Source organism: Magallana gigas, chromosome 8 (assembly GCF_963853765.1).
Source record: "Magallana gigas chromosome 8, xbMagGiga1.1, whole genome shotgun sequence".
NCBI lineage: Eukaryota > Metazoa > Mollusca > Bivalvia > Ostreida > Ostreidae > Magallana > Magallana gigas.
Genome location: NC_088860.1, coordinates 10,491,505 through 10,511,637, shown reverse-complemented (window position 1 = coordinate 10,511,637; position 20,133 = coordinate 10,491,505). Strand labels below are relative to the sequence as shown.

The following is a 20,133-nucleotide window of genomic DNA, read 5'->3' as shown; positions in this document are numbered from 1 at the left end:
TAACAGAATAGACAGTGGTTGTAAAATTATACTTAAAGATTAACAGATTATTTTCATGGCTTGATTTACGTTGTTTCATTTCATTCCTTTATTTACATTTATTTTACATAGCGCAAGTTATTTTGTATTTTATGTCTATTTAAGTCTAGCAAATACATGTACATGAACTTGTAGGTCTGTCGCAACGCATTACGAAAAACATGTGTTACAGTGATGTATTTTACTTTTGAAAACCTTAATTTTATGATAGATGTTGATCATTTCTTTGCTTGGTATAGTTTTTTAACATTAAATTGTCTTAAAAAGTGAAAATTCTGGGTTACACCAATAAAAGATAGTTCGTACATGTGTGTGCCATTGAAGCAAAAAAGTAGCCTTTTAGATTTCGTCTTCTGATTGAATGAATACATTTATTTACATTTTAAACTGTCACTGTCTGTGATAACATTACGAATCAATGTTGAACCCCAAAAAACCATTAACTCCATAAAACATGAGTCGCACAAAATGGGCGTGTCTTATAGCATAACCGAGACACGGTATTGGCTGCGCTGCGTAGTAATACGTAGCATGTGCTACATAAAAAAATAGTGGTTTTAAAATGTTGTTTTATAGTGTACAAATTGGAAAAAATATGAATATAAGTAATAAGGAATCACTCTTTGAATATTAATTAATTATAAAACCCTTCGGGCTTTATTGGATTTGACCACGCCCCGACCGAAATTATCACCTCATAATACTCAAAGAAGGATTCCTTAAATATTATTTTATATACAGTAGCTGTTCGCTGCTAGTATTTTCTTGGGGTTCATCGTTTTGTTTCAACATTGTAAGCATTTAAAACATCAAAATGTTATAATAATATTTATCAGTCTATATTATTCCTTCAGAAAAACACTTATTTGTTTTCTAAACACATTTAAAACCCATTTTGTATCTATAGATATATACTTTTACAGTTTTCTGTCCATTGTCAGCTTATGAATTATTCAAAATATGAATGTCACACTCCAGACTTGGTATTTGTATTCCCATAATGGATACGTGCTATATATACAAATGTATGAGCATTATACTCCGTGTGTCTTTTGCTGTTGTTATTGATTAAAACCACACTGTAATACTGTAAATGTTTTGTAGGTTGTGCGTTTATGTATATTAACTCAAATGATTAAAATATTCCGCGCTAGTTCCTGTTCTTCTCCATTTATTGTCATCATCACGCTATTATCATTATATAAGTTAAGGCCAATTCTAAGAGATCATAACGTCCAGTTTATCCAGTTCTATTGGGTAATTTGTAATGAAAATCAACTGTAGTCCTAGTTCAAATAAGAGAAAATTAGAACAAAAGCTAAAAAAAGAAGCACGGGGCAAATTGTTGACAATATTTTATTTTCGCTTTCTTTGAACAAATTAAAAAAAATTAATAGATACATGTAACTTTTAAAAAATAATGAAACTACTTTCTTAAAAAATGTTTATAATGATTTAGCAGTAATATAACTCATAAATAAATTCAATTTCTTTAATAAAATTTAACACAAATCATGAATGACACATTCTTTTAAAAGCAATCTAGTCAAAGATACAAGGAGTAGAAACATTATGTCTACCTTAAAACTTTACAAAATGTATGTATATTTAGTAAGGCTCGTTAATACCATATGCTCTGATAACCAAAGTTTGTAAAATGGAGAATCAGACCTCCAATTCTGTGTTTAAACTTGTAAGCATAAAAAAACGAATAATTCTAATTCCTTAATCTTCGCTAGACTTGCGTCTAGCACAAATAGGATTACCATACAGACTTAGGTCACTCAAAAATGCACTCTTTTTAATGCTCATACAAATAAATGTAAATTTACGTAGATTTTTCTAAGAGAACTTATTGTATAAATACCATAAGCAATGTTTTAAATTAAAAAAAAAATAACGTGATTTCTAATCATTATTATACATATATTACATGGCTTCGAGGGCGACATTCCAGAATATTCGCACCGAGGTGACAGTAAAGCCCCTGAGTGTCATATCGACCGATGCCGAAGGCATATATATATATATATATATATATATATATATATATATATATATATATATATGTTTCCGGCGTGTTTAAACAGTAACAAAATTATCTCATTTGTGACATAACGGGAAAATTTATTTAAAAATGTTATATACCTGTATATGCCATAACTTGTGTAAGATTTTTTTTCAAATGAATGCAATTCTAATCTGAATAGTTTTTGGAATCTCTATAATGCCTGAAAATCACCATGTAATTGAATGCTTTCTCTAATATTTAACAGGAAAACAAAATCCACGATATCTCCATTTATATTTGTCAGATATTCACATTAATTCCTCAGTTTTTCATGTTTCACTGAAAAGTTATCAGATACTCGGGGTAGGCCTGTGTGTCGTTAAATATCACAAAAATTCCCGGATTTGAAGGATTGTCAACAACTGAGTCATACAATATATGGGGCGAGCTGGCTCCCTGCTTGCTTGGGGGAACTTTTGTCCCCCTTGCTCCTCTACAGAACTCTCCAGTCAGAACTCGACACCGGTATACTCTTTTGTTGTTATTGAAATCTCTAGGACTGTATGTGTCGTTTGCAGAGTAGTTAGCGTTTGATGCAAAATACACACCATCTCCATAAACCACGGCTGAAAGTGAATTTAAAGAATGTTAATTTTAATGCTAATTCTAAACGCAAAAATATGAAATCAGTGGTAACAGAATTTACCTCTAAACATAACCTATATAAGGGCTCGATTGCATCAAAATTACAGTTTAAATTGATTTGCATAATCTTACAATTTTTTCTGATTTTATACAAAATGATTTAAAATTCATACAATGTAAATGCTATTGTAACATCTGATTTGATTTCAACTCAAATCATTTAAAACTGCATCAGTACACAACATTACTCTTGAATTTTAAGGTATTATGATAAAATAATATTAATTTTGTATACAACAACAGATCATTACATAATAAGATTTTAAGTTATTGATATGATTAGAGTTACATCACATATTCACATATTCAAATATTTTTAAATCCTTGTATTCTCTAATTTTTAAAAACATTTACGATAAATAATATTTACATGGTTCATTGATGTATTTTTCATAATTTTGCTGCTTATTTGCGACAAATATTTACCTGAATATATTCGACACCAACTCGAGCTTGCAAACCTGTTTTGAACTTTAACCTGCCCTATTCTTCACTATCATTTAAACACATTGATAGTTATTTTAACAATGCAAGTGAATATTTTTTTTCAACAAATTTACATTCAGTGTATATTTTCCCTTATGTTTGCATTGAATTCATATGGAGGTATAAAACATTTGAAGATTTAATATACGATAAATCTTTTGAGCTTGCACTTTGTACCCTAATAGGGAGGTTGAGATTTCAAACGTGTACGGGTACGTGTACGTGTACTAGGGGAATCACCTAAATTCTTCGCGTATTACGTCATCAGTTTTTGTGACGACATAGTTTCTACACGTTCTCTAAACTTGTAGAGTGTCGTCTACACGTAAGTACAAACGTGTAGCTTTTTACAACAAATAAAATCTTATTGATGAGTGAATGTATTCTCGTGATACATTATATATATTTTAAACTTCATTTGCATGAAAATTGATAAGAAATATACCATTTATTTGGAATTAACTAAATTAATTCGTGTCACAAAACTGCGTCGATTTACGTAAACGTTTATATCCTACAAGTTAAGAAATCTCAACTGATAAATTACAAAAAAACGTGTACATGTACGTGTAGTTTTAACACAGGTACGTGTACCCGTACGCGTTTTAAATCTCAACCTCTCAACCTCTCTAGAATTAAATTGAATTTAATGCTTAAATGTAATAACCAGCTCAAAGACTAATCCACTTAGTTAATAAGTGGTTCAAAGGTTCTAAAATCTGATATTATAATCAGTCGTTATAATCGTAATTAATACCATTTTTCCCACAGTAGCTCCTGTTAAAGCCGTAGGTGTTGATACTAGCGACTGCCTCATTGGCTGTACCATGCCATAACTTTCGCTCATTAGTACAGCCGGTTGGATTCTGTTTCTCAAGTAGCTTTAACTTAGCTTCATATTGCTGATGAAGCATTCTGTTTTGTATTCTTTCAATCTGTAAAAAAAGAAATTTAATACTGCAGTATATAAATCAAAAAGATCAACGGCATCATTCATTTTTTTTTTGCTTTTTTGAAAGCATGTACATGGAATTAAATTTTCAAAAAAGCTTGCAGGTCTCATTGGAAAGATTGGATAAAATTTATCATCAACAAATCATCCAAATCAACCTTTAAAAGAATAATATATTATGATACAAACAAGAGATACATGATGGAAATGACGTTACACTTATGAAAAAAAATTATATCAAAATAACGTTTCCTTCAGATTGCTTAATTATATTAATATTATAAAACGATGTTGATGACAAAATAAACAGCAAATTCAAATTGAGTAAAGTGTGTCATTAAATGCAGACATCAAAATTGAAAACTTTTTAAGGCTCTGACTGTTTTCTCAATGATCATTTTGGCAATATTAATTAAAACATATCTGTGAGCCAATGCTCACTTGATACCCCCGCTCTGATGTGAATATGCAAAATAGTACTCCCTTCTTCTTCGGAGCGGGGGTACAATAAGTGTTTTTCTTTTTACACTATCACCAAAGACTAATATCAATCATAAAAAAATGTCAAACCTGTAAAACATGCACAGAAAATACTAGTTTAATGTTTTGACGCTTTGTCACGGGTACTAGTATTTGATTTCAATCGTTGTTTTCTTATCTTATCTGTGTTATTGATGAAACGACATATCAATAACGAACTGTTGAAACTATCACATTATTTTACTTCGTAATTTTCAAATTACTAGTACTTTATTTATCAAGGTGAACATTTAGACGTTTTGTCGAGAGTATGGATTATAAACCTACAACAAACTTTAAACCACTTAAAAGGCGAAGAATTGTCTAGCTTGCATATAAGTAAAACCGTATACATGTAATTATAATAACATTTAAATTCTTGTGAATAATTTAAATGCTTTCCTTCGTTAAATTGGAATCCCCCCCCCTTATGGCCCAACCTTACTCCTGTAGATTCTGATTTTGACAAATTTTAATCTACCCTACCTGAGGATACTTCCACATGGGTAACAGCATTACTGGCCGATCGGTATCTGAGATGATTTCTAAAGATTTTTCTCTTAATATTCCCATGTAAAAATTCGACCCTTCTATGAGAAATCCTTCCCCTGGGGAACATGATTTGAACAAACTTGAATCTAAACTACCTGGGGATGCTTCCAGACAAGTGAAAGCTTTTCTGGCCGACTAGTTTTAGAATATAAGATTTTGAAGATATCTTCTTCATATAGCTATGTAAAATTTGACACCCCTCCCTCCATTGAAAAGGGCGTAATACTCAATTTTAACAACTTTAAATCCCCTTTGCCTAAGGGTGCTTTTCACAAAGTTTGGTTGAAATTTGTCAGTGGTTTTTCAGAAGATGTTGAAAATGTAAAAAACAAAAAAATAGTTATAGACAACGGGCGACAGAAAAAATGTGATCAAAAACCTCACTTGAGCTTTCAGCTTAGGTGAGCTAAAAATATGTGCACTATGATGCACCTAATGCGGATTTTAGTGCACTAGATGACATGACTTGTGAATTCATACCTTTCTTTATGCTAGCTTATTTGAATATTCAATTCAACCCAATAATAAATAACACCATTTTTTGGATTTACAATAATATAATATGTCAAAAGCTACAACAATGAATAATAAAATTGTTGATTTTCATTTTTCTAAAAGTTAGACCTTCTACTATTTAATATTGCAATAAAGATAAAATAAAAATTACTGTATGTCGGTTATTATTTTTGCCTGAAAAAATAAAGACTTATAATTTATCTTGTCTGAAGAATACAACAAAACATTATAAACAGAGCAAAATGTAAAATATACCTTCACTATTTTGTGCTGTCCAGCACTTTGTACGAAATCATTCAGAACATCCTGGTATTCCTGACTGTTTTGAAGCAGTGTGATAACTGCCACATTTTCCTTGTCCATGTTTGTCCAAGTAGATGGCTGCTCTGAGGAAGACCCTAAATAAAGAACAGTCAAAGATGTAACATTTTTGCTCAAATGAAGATACTACGTTTGGCATTAGCAAATATCAATCTTAGATAATCCTACATTAAAGAGCAAGAACATCATATGATTAAACCGTGACTGTACGGTAGGAAACATAATTGAATAAATCTGATAATTTGATCGAAGACTTTGAAAATTCACCGTTATTTATTCATAAAAACCCATATCTTTTACAACTAAAATTAAGCTTTATTACATACAGCAAATTAAAACAGTCGATGTTTTGTTGAATTAATATATTTACAATATGTTAAACTAGTAATAGTAATTTTATTTAGGTTTTTGGCAAATATTTACATTCTACTGTGTTTTTCCATTAAATTCCGTGATGTTTAATGCCTCTAAATGCAACACATATTCACTGCGTATGAATTTCCGAGTAATTTACATAAGTAGTTATCAAACAGTGATTTCTGTTATCAGTTATAAATGTATTTCATGAATGTTGTCAAAACACCATGTTTTCTAATTATTCAACAAAAAAGTTGACTTTATTGTTAAAAGCAACATTTCAAGAGTTATTTATCATGGATTATATTTTCATGCTCGTCGATCTCATCTCAACAGTCTATGTGAAAACCAGTTTAAACCGGTTTTACAAAACAGCTGTTCTTGCTGTTACTTATTCACTCCCTCCGTGATCTGCACTTTATATCGATTTATTTAAGTAAACAATTGATTTCTTCAGTAAGGGAATGTAAATATAAGCATTAAATGATTTATTTCTGACGTCGTCGTATCAATAACTGCCGTCAGATGAGCAGACAAATTATCATAACGTGCTAACGCGCGTTATTCAATTTGTTTGCTCACCTGACGGCAGTTATTGACACGACGACGTCAAAAATAAATCATTCAATGCTATAGTATACGTGCTGTGCAACAAATAATTATTTGAATATGAATTTTTTTTAGGTAAGTTTTCTTTGTACATCGCCAAGTTAAAAAACCAATACTTGAATGAATAGAATTACATGTATATAACAAACATGATTAAAAAGTTTTTAACGCTTATGTTTGCTAAAATGGTTATTCTGTATGTATTTAATGTATTCGACATACTAGTAATTATATTGTAAATTAGGGTAGGTATCTGTTCATGTGTATTTAATCAAGTTTAGAATTAAAAAAAAAAAAAACGTGTTTAAAGTTAATAATAGATGTTATTTTATAGATTCTAAAATAGATAATCAATGATACAAAGGCATCACCTTTTAGGAGACCACCAATATGATCATATAAAATGAAATTTGTATATATTACAAAATTGCATTGTATAACATATGTAAAATATCGTATGAGGATATGTTTATTATAATATTTACCATATTGAATTATATAATACAATACAATATTTTGTTTTCCCTTGGACTGAAATGTCACATTTTCATTGGTTTAAACATAGCACGTGATTGCCTCATATATCTCTATATTTGTTCTGTGAGAAATAATATTAGGCAATATGGCCGTCATTGGTCGACGCTTCGCTTTCTCATTTTTACTCATTATACATTTCATAGTATTTTATACATAAACTACATGCCGTAAGTTCTTAAAGTATTTGGAGTAGTTGCCCTTTGAAATTCTTTAAAATTAGAGTAGTTGCCATTAGAATATTGACGTCACATTGTTTTGTCTGGAGCAGAACAAAATAGCAGCGTCGAAATTTGTTCAAATCTCTGCAGAGGAAAGGGAGAAAACATTTAAAACTGAATAGCAACAAAACATTGTTAGTAAACATGGGTGAAGCAAAGATTTTGAAAGAGTATTTGAAAGGTGAGATTGAAAATTTTGAAGAGTTTAAATAAAATGAGTTAAAATGGACGAGATGTAAGGCATCTTGTACATGGCTTTGCGTAGATCATCGCTATTTGTGAATAAATATGTCGCTTGATAGTCCTCGAGAAAACAAAACACTTATTAGGTTAGTTACTGACTCACTACGGAAATATATTGGGTTGATCAATCTCATAGAAGGCTCGGCTTCGCCTCGCCATCTATGAGATTGATCAACCCAATATATTTCCGTAGTGAGTCAGTAACTAACCTAATAAGTAATAGTATGAAATCATAAGATATCACTACTGTATGTATCATATAATATGATATTGAATAATACATTATTGTACATATTATACAATATTTTATCATGAAATTTGCTATAATATTGAATCATATAATTTCACACAATCTTGTATTCTATGACATATTATATGATCGATATAGCATTACTCGTTTGTAATTTTAACATTAATGTCATTTTGACAAATATTATATAATTATGAGGTCAGTACATGGTTTTATAATCCTGATGAGAGTATATCGACTGAGGACGAAGTCTGAGGTTAATATTCTCTATCAGGACTATAAAACCATGTATTGACCGATATCAAAAGGCTATAATTGTTGTTGTTTTTTAATAATAATTCAAAAACTAATTATCTTCACTCGCTTCAAGCGTAAAATAGTAAATTATTTTGTTCATAATGTAGAGGTTTTGATTTTGCTATAATGACGTCACAATTTCGCACGAGTTAAAACCACTATTTTTAAGTATAGTGAGGTCTTTAAATTTCCTATTTTAGTTTAGTAAAGTCTAGCTGTAACAGAACTTATTGCACGGTCATGTGACAGCAATCGACTAATCATATGCTTTGGAAAATACGTTATCATAATAACATGAATTATTATAATAACCATAAACCCATCCTACCATGTAGAATAAGAATACACATGAAAGTTCTGTATGAACTTACCATCAATTTTGCTTTTTCTTATAACTTTAACAACGTCTGTATCATCTCCTTCAGGGTATTCTTCGTACGATGTCAAATCAACAATATATCTATTCCCTTGAGCATCACAAAAAGATGTTTTAGACTCCTGTTTCCTTAAGGCTTTCTCTAATTGTAAATTAATATTAGCTGGATATTTTTCCAATTTAGACGGAACAGTGCTTGTATCAAGGAAACACCATTCTACCATGTCGGCCATCATTTCTGCAGCTTGCTTGTCTTGCTGTATAGCTTCTGCTTTTCTAATTATATTATGAACTTTTTCTGAAGCATCCATGACATCTTCGATTAACCCGTGTAATGTTATTCTTCCAATTCTAGTTTCTACATTTACATCAACACCAAAATCCTTTTGTATTTTCTCCATTTCACTTCTCTACGAATGACAATAAATGCACATAAAACTAAGAGGCTCATGGGTGACTTTGCTTACCTCTGCAAAAATAACCCCAAACCCCAGCAGCTACATAGGTATAACATGTTATTTTCATTACAACTCAGATCTTAATGGATATCAATTACATATGTATATGCATACATTAAAAAAATTAATTTTTTCGAAAATAGACGATCAAATTTTTTATAACATCTCCTCCTTCTAGCCTTGTTAATTCACTATCAATTTTACATAATAAAAAGTCATTGCAGCAAAGAAAATCTATTTGTGATATTTCTTCATAATAATTCAGTTACTTTGTTTAAACCACTTTCCATAAATCTCTTCTGGGTACAGTTTAAACATTTTAAACATATATTATTACAATTTGGCCCAGGAGAGCTTATACATGTAATGTCAATGAAATTTCTTTACACCATTTCTAACCAATTCATCTTAAATTAAAGCTGTGCATGATTTGGGAAATATTCACAATATTTTATTTAACTGTAATTGTCTTAAAGGTAATTAGTTTACCTGGCTTGCAGAAAAACTTTTAATAATCGTTTCATTATAGGTTTTCTTCCTGAAAACATCATCTATGCCCTCTTCAATATTACGAATAGCATTTCTTATTTGATTGGCATCTTTTCCATAGATAACTAAGGTGACTGATCTCATATCCTCCACAGGACGTTGTTCTTTACGTATTTTTCCCGAAATGTCAACACCAGGGTCTGATTTTCCTTTATAAGAACACAAAAACACAACTACAGCATGTGTAACATTTCTATTTCATAATTATTTTGCATATCTAGTGCATCTTCATCATCTGCCCATTGAAAAAGCATATTAATTAAAAACAAAATTTGAATATTTTTGAATTAATTATGTACGTCGCCGACATTCAGTGTAATTCTGTTCATCTGTATAAAATTTTATCATGAAAGAATTGTCTTTTTAAAGTATAATTAATTTGACTATTGTGAATTTATCGGTATGTAATTAAAAATAATATAAACATTCTGAGCATTTTGCTTTAGCGATACTTGTTCTCTTGAAGAGTTTTTTTTTTTTAACTATACTTATAAATTTGTTTACCATGCATTTATTATTCCACATCTGGTTTTCAATTTTCTTCAGGTTTCAAATGAAAAGGGTTTTTGTTTGACTGCGGATGTATTAATTAATACATTTTTATTATGTATTGCAATTAAATTGATTATCATCTTTCAATGTTGGAAACTGTGGTATCTGTAATTGTGGGGAATGCAGTCAAATTAAGTTTTTAATTGGATTTTGCTCGGATTAGACTAAATGCCAATGTTTCAATTAATAAAATAACTACAAAAGTACACAAAAAACCAAACAGCAAAAACGTAGAGGTTTCTGTTAAACAAAAAAAATTAATTCATAAAGAGAGCCATTAATTTTTTATTAAATCTATTAGTCAGAAGATTTTGCTAAAAAACAAATTAAGCAGACAAGGCTAAAATATCTTTTGTATTCTTCATATTCATTTTATAACAACAAGATTGCATATTTTGGGCACATACATAATAGTCTAATGGCCTAGAAAGGGCAATACTCTTCTGATTAATTTATTATCATAATGATTTCCAAAGTTGGAAAAACTGTTAGAAAATGTTAAAATCAATTCAAATATGAAAATAAGATTAATTAATTGTCTTTTACAATATTCATCGTATAAAAACTGAGAACTCTTCTTATATACAAACAGCTCCTTTTAAAACTGTCTAGCCCAAATAAACAGAAAAAACTATAGACAAAAGAAATGAAGATTTTTTAACTTATGTTTTTTGCATTGTTATTCATGTATACATATTAATAAAATTATTGTTAAATGGTAACATATTGGGGGATAGTTTCTGTACTTTTATATTCACCAAAAACCAAATTGCAAGAGGTACATGTATCTTGTATCATGAAAATCTGTACAAGAAAAAGATGGAAATTCCTTGTCTAAGCATATAAACATGTTTGGGCATGTAATTCTAAATTATTACACTCATTTATTTGAAGTTAAACAGTGAGAAACGGCTGAAAGATTAACAAATTAAATGTATTATGTAAGCAGAATTAATTGGCTATCAGCAATTAATGTACTAACCAATTGCAATTATTTACAGTTTACAAACAATGTTTTTTGAATATACATTGTACACATACATGTAAAAAAAAAAAAAGGGGGGGGGAGACCTGATTTATACATGTACTTCTCAATTTCTTCTCAATGCAAATATAACTGATCAAAAGCTGATCACAGAAAAATCTATTTATTTAAACTGAACTTTATTTATTTCATAACGAGTGATAAACATGTTCTAAACTTATATTCATATCTTTCGTATGCACGTATGTTAGTGTGAGGGAGTCATTGATGTGGGAGGAAGCCGGAGTGCCTGGAGGAACCCACATGTCCAAGCGGGTGACCACAATACACTACCACAAACAACCACTGTCGATCACAGGGATCGAACTCGGGTTGCAGCAGGGACAAGCGAGTGCATTGTCTTCTGCACAACTTGAACACTATTCATTTGCAAACATGGTGAACAGCATTGACAGATAAGATATGATTACGTTGTTTATTTTTGTATAATAATAACCACATAATCAAGAATGGCGTAATAAAAGGTTATTTCATGCTGATCAGGCATTCAGGGACATGGGACTCAATCATCAACAGCAAAATTCAGGACGGTGGACTATCTGTCAAAGATATGACATTGTAGGCTTCAACCAATCAGTGAGAGATATTTGACAATGGCACTCTAATATATAGTTCTGAATGGGCAAGACATGCAGTTCCAGTAAAATACTTTTGATGCAGATATCAAAAACAATTTGAACTACTGAGAAGGACAGTCACTGTTATCTCCTCAAACTAAAAATATCAAATGATTTGAAAATTCCTTGCACAACATTTTGAAATTGAGGTTCTATATTTTCTTAGGAGGTTAGCATTTTTTCGGTGCAGCCATATTTTATAAATTATAGCTGGGTTAAGTGTTGTGCAAGCTCAAAGTATTATATGACACTGAAAAAAAATAGAGATGTCTCGACATGTTAGACACCATTTGTGTTGAGTTATCCTTCTATATATCCCACACAAAACATTACCAAAAAAATTGATCATTCTTAATGTGTAAACTTCCCTATTAGTTCACAATAAATTAAAGCCTAAATTTGCTTCGGATGATATTGAATTATCCTTAAATTGAATTTTTTTTTAAATAACTTGTTCCATAATTAGTTTCACAAAATAGTCTCAATTTGCCTATTAATTATTTCTTTAAAATTCATTGTACAATGTACGGTTACATCTTTTTACATGTATTTATTCCAAATAGTCAAACTTGTTTTGTAGGAACACAAGCAATGTTTATGTTTTGTGGGATTGCTATTGTTCCCATAGTTTGTAAACAGGTCAAAAATCTTTTTCTCTATATGTCCAGCCTGCTTTTAAAACCTTTTTTATTTTAATTATCTTTTATTACAAACTGTAAATCTGACTTACCAAAGCCTAACCAATTTGACATCTTCTTTAAAACACCTTGTGGTTTTGGAGAGAAACTCTGGTAACATTTCCTAAACGAATCTAAAAATGTGCTGATATTCTTGACATCAAAGATGACAACATGGATTTGTTTGAGGTTGGAGACTTTGTCCTTGACATTAATAATGGCCTTGAAAAAGTGTCTAGCCAGATCCTCTGTAGCCAATCCAAAAGCTGAAAAAAACAATATCACATTGTATTTCTGAGCAACTGTCGTTGAACCAGCTTATGTGAGAATAAATCTTTTAAAAAAGTCATTCTACTGGATGATGGTCAAATGATTTATGCAAGCGATTTAATAACTATTGCTTATCTCTCACAAATCTGTTGTTAAGTAATTTTGCTTATTGTAGATATGACATACATTTAATAGGTATATTTATTCAGATATTGACTATTTTTCAGATTTTCGCCAATTCCCATACCTTGACCAAGTGTAGGGAAGGCCATTGACTGACCAACATTTGAGTTTTCAATTGTTAATAGGCATTTAGTAATTTTCTCTTCCCAGGTTTCCTTTTGAGTCTCTGCATCAAGATGAAGAATGTAACGACAATTTAGATTCTCTGCTATAGTAACAGCCACTCCATTAGACTTCAGATCACTCTCTATCAAAATAACAAAAAATGCATGCTATTTTTCCTCCCAAGAACTAATTATTACGAAGTACGTTTATTAATAGCTTTCTTATACATGATTTATCAATTTCTGAAAGGAGTCTTTACTCTTTAGGTCTTAAGGGGGTTTAAAGGTCTCCATAGAGATGAAGAAAAACAAGAGACCCATGCATATAAGATATAACAGATTATTTAGTTCTTGAAAATAATAATATTAACAAACTCATCTTATTCTTAATTTTCCTTATTACCCAGAGAAGAAGTCAAAAATGTCCCAAAAAAGTAGAAAAATATTTACATGTACAAACAGAAGGATTCTGGACAATATGAGATCAGCTTAGATGAGATTATTATTATTATATTAATGCAAAATTAACTGATAGACCTAGAAGTACATACTACGTAGCTCCACTTCTTGCTGTAGTCGCGTTCCTCCCTTTTTAAGAATGATCTTTGACACCAAACCTAATAGTCAAATACACAATTTTCTTTCAATATAATTAAAATGATTTTGACTGCCTATTAACTTTAGTAAGCATCTTTTGTTATAATATGAATAAATGACTTCATATAAAAAAAATCATCAACAAAACAATTATACAATACATCTGTATGCATGCACATCCTTGACAAATTTCATATGATTAAATGTAAAATCTCTGTGTTAGAAAACTATGATTTTAATTCTATATGTACACAGAGTGGTAGATTGTGTATTACCTCTTGTCAGATCAAATTGTGGATTTGTACTGTTTACGATGACATCTACATTTGCTTTAGTGATGTCCCCTTGATACACTCTTAACTCCAGGTGGTCAAAGTCAATAACAATTTCATCAGAGTCAGAGAGATCGCTGCTGGAATTGTTACCATAGCTACCCCCTTGAGCTGAGGCTCCGCTGCCTAAAATCCAAGCAATAAGGAAAATTCATAAACATTAAGTGAAAAGTTTAGATATCTCTCAAGAGGGCTTGATAGATGGTCACGGCCATTTTAGAATTTTCTTCTTTGAGAAGAAAAAGTCTGTGTAAGGATATAAGAAAAAGTTCAATTATGTTTGGAATTTTTCTTTTAAAATTGAATTAGCCAATATCATGTTTAAAAATAAAGAGTAGATCTAACAGTAATATTTTTACCACCTATGACTTATAATGACTTAACAGTATATGTTTTAAATGTACTGTACCTTCTATAATGATAACATAAAACATTTTTTTTAAATTGCAACTTTATTGTATAGGAAAGGTTGAAGCATAGAAATTGTTATAGGTAATATGAATTAGTTTACATCACAATATTTATCAAGTACTACTTCAATGATATGTCGTCATCAACACTGTATAGTATATATAAATATCATTGAACAAACACTGAACAAGCAAAGGGCTTTTCCTCAATAATTTTTAAAAGCTGAATAGTGAGTGAATGTTGATGGCATTATTGCAGCACATGTACACACACAAGAACAAAGTGAATTATGAGTAAATTCTTTTCAATTCAAACAGTTGATACAATGTGAAACCTACTGTAAATAAAAACACTTCAACACACAGGCTTTGCATGCTATTACAGTAAAACACGCTTATACCAAATTGCCAGGGAAAGGAGATTTCCCTTTGCTATAAGCGTAATTCGTTAAATCTGTCAAGTTTACAACATGTAATTGGTTCACGGGAAATGAAAATCACTTCACTGTAAGTGTTAATTCGTTATAAGCATGTGTGCTATAACCGTGTTTTAGAGTACCGGTATAATATCAATGATGTGGTTTTTTTTAAAAAGTTATCACTTTAAGACATTCTTATAACAATAGCAATAGATTAAAAAAGCATCTACTTTAAACACTTATTAACAATGCCTATTTATCTAATTTAAAACAATCAAAGACAGGTTAAACAAGAACTGCATTATCACAATTTTAATTATCACAATTTATGGTACACATTGAAGTCATGATTTATATCATATAAAAATTAAAATCATAACAGATTAACAGAAAATATGAAATATATGACAACATAAAAAAAACATTATCACAGATTCTCTTCAAATAAAATCCTCAATAAACAAAATACAATTCTTCAAACTTCTGCATGCTAAATTTTAAGGCACATATTAAATCATCCTAAAGTAGCTATTTAATCTTCATACATTATACATGGATTACTATTAAAAAGATTTTTAATATGGCATTCAATGGCAAGCATTTTACAACAAGTTGAAATGGAAAATGTGTAAAAATGTTGGAATTTAAAGTAAAAATTTGAGTAAAAGATCAGAGCTTAAAATGAACATTCATGATAATATTCATATTCTTTAGTTCTTCATAATACATATATAAGTCATTGACGCATACCAAATGGTATTATAAGCATTCCAAGATTATTTCACATTTCCCAACATAACATAAAGCCAAATATTTGATATCAACAAATAATTCCAAGATAATTAAAAGTTTATCAAACATTGCTGAGGATAAGACAACATCATTGCATACTATTAGAAATATTTTAATCTTTCAAACACAATGCCAAGCAACTTTTGATAAGTTTAACTCTGGAATATTTGATCTTTCAAAGCTTTAAATTTTAAAAACAAAATCACATCTGCAGTAACATGTATGGCACCAAAAAATACTCTGTTGTAAGGATGCATATTACAAAAGTACAACCAAACAAACATAAAACAATAATATTTACCGTAACTTTAAAGATATAAACATGATAAAATGTTAAATCAAAAAGTACAGTACTATCAATTCAATTCCAAGAAAAAAGTCTGATCTATACCACTATGAAAATTACTGCATGACCACCTATGTACAGCACTTTACCTTTATTAAGAAAAATTTTGAAGCAATGTTCCAAAAGATCAAAGATAGCTATTTTGACACACAGAACAAAGTCCTATAGCAGGGTTATCACTGGGAAAGCTCTGGCATTTAAAACAGATGGTGATATTATACTCCTTCTCCCGCAACTGTTTCACTCGAGTAGAGCTGGGAGGAAAAGGTCTGCATGTATTGGTCTGCAGACACTCCAGCAAGAAGGGTCTCATCTTTTTAGAATCCCAGTAACATTTAGAAGGATCCTTGCCAAGCGCAAGAGCAAACATAGCTGCCACAGCAAATAATCCACAGTCGCAGCGATTTTCTTGTCTCTGATAGGCGGGCATCAGAACTTGAATGGTGTTGTTATAAGACGGTACCAAGGTGACGATACAGTTCCTGGTGTCTGCATTCAAAATCCTGTAGCAGCTGTCGAAGACTCGTACATGATGATGGTCCCATCCCATGTTTGAAAGCAGGATCCAGTGGTTGCCCTTTGTGTTAATGATCTGCAAGAACTTCCCTGGCTGTCTATTTAGTCCATGCTGGCCAGGTACTGAGGCAACACAGGTTTCTTGTAAGCCTTTTACTTCTGGATAAGATTGCTTCACTATAGCCATTGCCTTATCCATAATCGTGTCATCCAGCCAATCAGATGAGTACACTTTGTTCATTCCTGGGGATGATGAGGATTTCTGTAAAGTTCGTTTTCTAGCCTTAAGTCTTTGCAAGTCAGGAGATGACTGCATTCTTCTGTACCTACTGGCATTAACTCTGGCACTAGGAGGAGGTAGAAGTTGAATTTCACCAACTTCATCAACTTCAGTTTCAGAATCAGATTCACCAAGACCAAAAGTTGGCTCTCCATATTGTAATGGTGACCTGTCATAAATTCCCCTTCGAATATTCTCCTCTCGTCTTCTTGTCAATGAGTAGAAATCAGGAAATTTTCTTGGACCCTCAAAGTTTTCAGTGCTTAGCTCCCATGTAGAATGTGGAGTCTTCTCTTCCATCAAACCTGATAAATGTAAAGATATTTGCCCAATTAGCAAGCGCAGTAAACAATAAGAGAGCTTACCGGTTGAACTAACTGGGCAAATATCCTCGACTTTATCAGAGATATGGAACAGAAAATGAGGGTTTAATCGGGTTAAGTTGGAAAGTGAGCATACATGAGACGGACTTACCACTGCTTTGGCCAGAGGATGGATTCTGAGACCTGGGCCCTAACTGTCGCCCATGACGACCGCCTCCACCCCCTCCTCCCTGCCTCCTTTCTTCAGTTTCAAATGCCTGTAAATGAAAACGGTAAATATTCTTACACATGTACAAAAAAAAAACTTTTGTTCCTCATGGGTTAAAATATCTTTAAAATAATAAAAGTCTGTTGATCAATAATCCTAGTTCAAATAGATAAAAAGATTTACTATAACCCCGCCAAATATTATCTATAGGTACTGTGAACAAGCTCACAAATGATATTCCCCTCTTAAAAAAATATAATAACTCAAGTACCATTATTTCCCTACTGAAAAGTTATGGATGCATCCTTTTCTTATAGTTACCTTGAACTTGCAAAAATGACCAAAACTTACAATCAGGACATTAACAGGCCTCAATCTTTGTGCCAAATTTTAGTTTTGATCATGATCCATTACAAGATATGGCGCCTAATCAGGAAATATGCATTTTTTTTAAATAATGACCTTAAACTTGCACAACTGAACCTGAGTCAAGTTCATTACAACACCCTCAGGTCATAGAAATCTTAATGTGAAGTAAGAATTTCCAATGTTTCTAATTAAGAAAAGTATAGGCTGGACACAAAAAATAATTTTTTTCTTTTACAATGATCTTGAACTTGCTCATATAACCATATGTCAAAATCATGCCACACCCTCAACTCATAACCAATCTTTGTGTGATGTATGAACTTCCAATTTTTTTTTCCATAAGAAAGATATAGTAGAAAGGTAGAGATTGGACATAAATAGTGAACTTTTTTTATTTTCAATGACCTTGAACTTGCTAAAATGACCTTGGGTCAGAATTGTGAGACACCCTTAGGTCATAAGCAATCATTGTGTGTTCACATGTTCAAACCAACAAGACCAATCTGTACACTGATATCATCAGCTGTTCCTACCTTCACAGTTTCTGTATCCCTATCATACAACACAAAGTAGACATCAGAGATCGTAGTGCTAGGATTGCTAGAACCAAAGTTATGGACAATACTGAACATTTCCTTGGCAACAGTTTCCCTCGGGTAACCAAGATTTCCAGTTCCCATGGCTGGGAAGGCCACAGAGGAATGCTGGTTCTGATCCACAAATGTCATGCATTTTTCCATGAATGCCCTCAAAACCTAAAAAGTAAATCATGAGTGGACATGCAGGAAGATGTTAACAAATAATTATACAATATCAAAAAAATTATCAAATCATAATCATTATATCATTTGCTTTAACCTCTGTTTTAAATAAATGATCATTTTAGTCCAAATGTTGTTCCTTTGCTATTCTAAAATTATCTTTAAAATAGCGATCACATTTCTTTTTTAAAAACACAAAAACGTCTGTGAATTGTGTTTTTAGAGAGAATCAATAAACTTGGAAATTTTCCCATCATTTAAATTAAATTATACCTTAAAATCCAGACAAATACATGTGTATCTCATCCGCCCATACCTTCAATGCTTTTCCCTGTTGATCCCAGCCAGGAAGTGATCCGTGACAAATGGACTGACAATAGAGGTTACCACCAGATGTCACTGCTATATCACCGTGTTGGATGCCCTGTGGGTAGTTCTGGTCACACTCTTGTTGTAATATAGGCCCCCCAGCCTTTAGTAGGGAGGCAGAGACGGCGCCATTCCCCAACTTGAGATCCTTAGACGTCGTGTTCACAACCACATCCACCTATTGATGCCATTAATAACTTTATGTGAGATATGAAAAATATGCATGCAATTTGCAATACCGTTGCTATTAAACCAGTATAATCTTATCAAAATAATACTAGCTAGAAAAAAATTAACATGGAAGAGATTGTTTATTTTGCATAAAAAATCCCTTGTAATGATTTTTAAACCAATTTTTTTTGGTAGATAAGGGTGAAATGGTGGCATTCCTTCAGCCATACTAATGAATATAATGTTTATTAAGATTAAACATTATAGATGCTTGTGTATACATGTACATGCATCTCAGACACAAATTAAAAAGAACTACATGGTATAGCTACCTTTTGTTTAGAAATTTGTCCCTTGACAATATGGATGGTGATGTTACCAGCAGCAACAGGTACCACCTTCACAGCTTTCCTGGCTAAAGGAAAAAATTATCTTGCATCTCAATATCTTGTATCTTCCTTAAACTTCAATTTTCCAAACAAATCTGGGTTCAACTGTCTATCACATTGCTTGCTGTGTATTTCACAATAAATAGCTTTTTTATGAATTAATAATATCTGCTTGAAGTCACTGTACATATTTAAAATTGATTTGATTACCATAACTTCCTATTTAATCAAAGTACCGAAGTACTGACGGGAGTTGATTTTATCGATTATCATTTATTTTAAAATCAACGATATGTGATTTTGCATGGCAAGTAGTATCAGTAATCGAAATATTTCTGAGAAATGGTTTGGACCCAGGCAAGATTGAACTCTAGTCTTGTTCTTCCAAATGCTCGGATGTCTCCGTTT

The 20,133-nt window shown here is 31.4% G+C and overlaps 1 protein-coding gene across 3 annotated transcripts in view; it reads right to left on the bottom strand.

Moving 5' to 3' along the window:
- Nucleotides 1-1,379: 1,379 nt before the first annotated feature.
- LOC105324292 (protein mono-ADP-ribosyltransferase PARP14) overlaps nt 1,380-20,133 on the bottom strand; it is a 28,136-nt gene continuing 9,382 nt past the window's right edge. Inside the window, exons 11-23 of one of the 3 annotated variants that reach the window (XM_066069624.1) lie at nt 19,669-19,751; nt 19,113-19,343; nt 18,569-18,790; nt 17,610-17,715; nt 14,316-14,498; nt 13,995-14,060; nt 13,404-13,586; nt 12,940-13,152; nt 9,936-10,144; nt 8,984-9,398; nt 6,036-6,178; nt 3,999-4,176; nt 1,380-2,676 (exon numbers count right to left, since the gene is read on the bottom strand). In XM_066069624.1, coding sequence (XP_065925696.1) covers nt 2,387-2,676; nt 3,999-4,176; nt 6,036-6,178; nt 8,984-9,398; nt 9,936-10,144; nt 12,940-13,152; nt 13,404-13,586; nt 13,995-14,060; nt 14,316-14,498; nt 17,610-17,715; nt 18,569-18,790; nt 19,113-19,343; nt 19,669-19,751 — 2,522 coding nt within the window. In that variant the 3' untranslated portion in view covers nt 1,380-2,386. Of the gene's footprint in view, nt 2,677-3,998; nt 4,177-6,035; nt 6,179-8,983; nt 9,399-9,935; nt 10,145-11,988; nt 12,132-12,939; nt 13,153-13,403; nt 13,587-13,994; nt 14,061-14,315; nt 14,499-15,081; nt 17,441-17,609; nt 17,716-18,568; nt 18,791-19,112; nt 19,344-19,668; nt 19,752-20,133 lie in introns of those variants that run through there. The other 2 variants (XM_020065522.3, XM_034473288.2) reach the window with 2 other exon arrangements.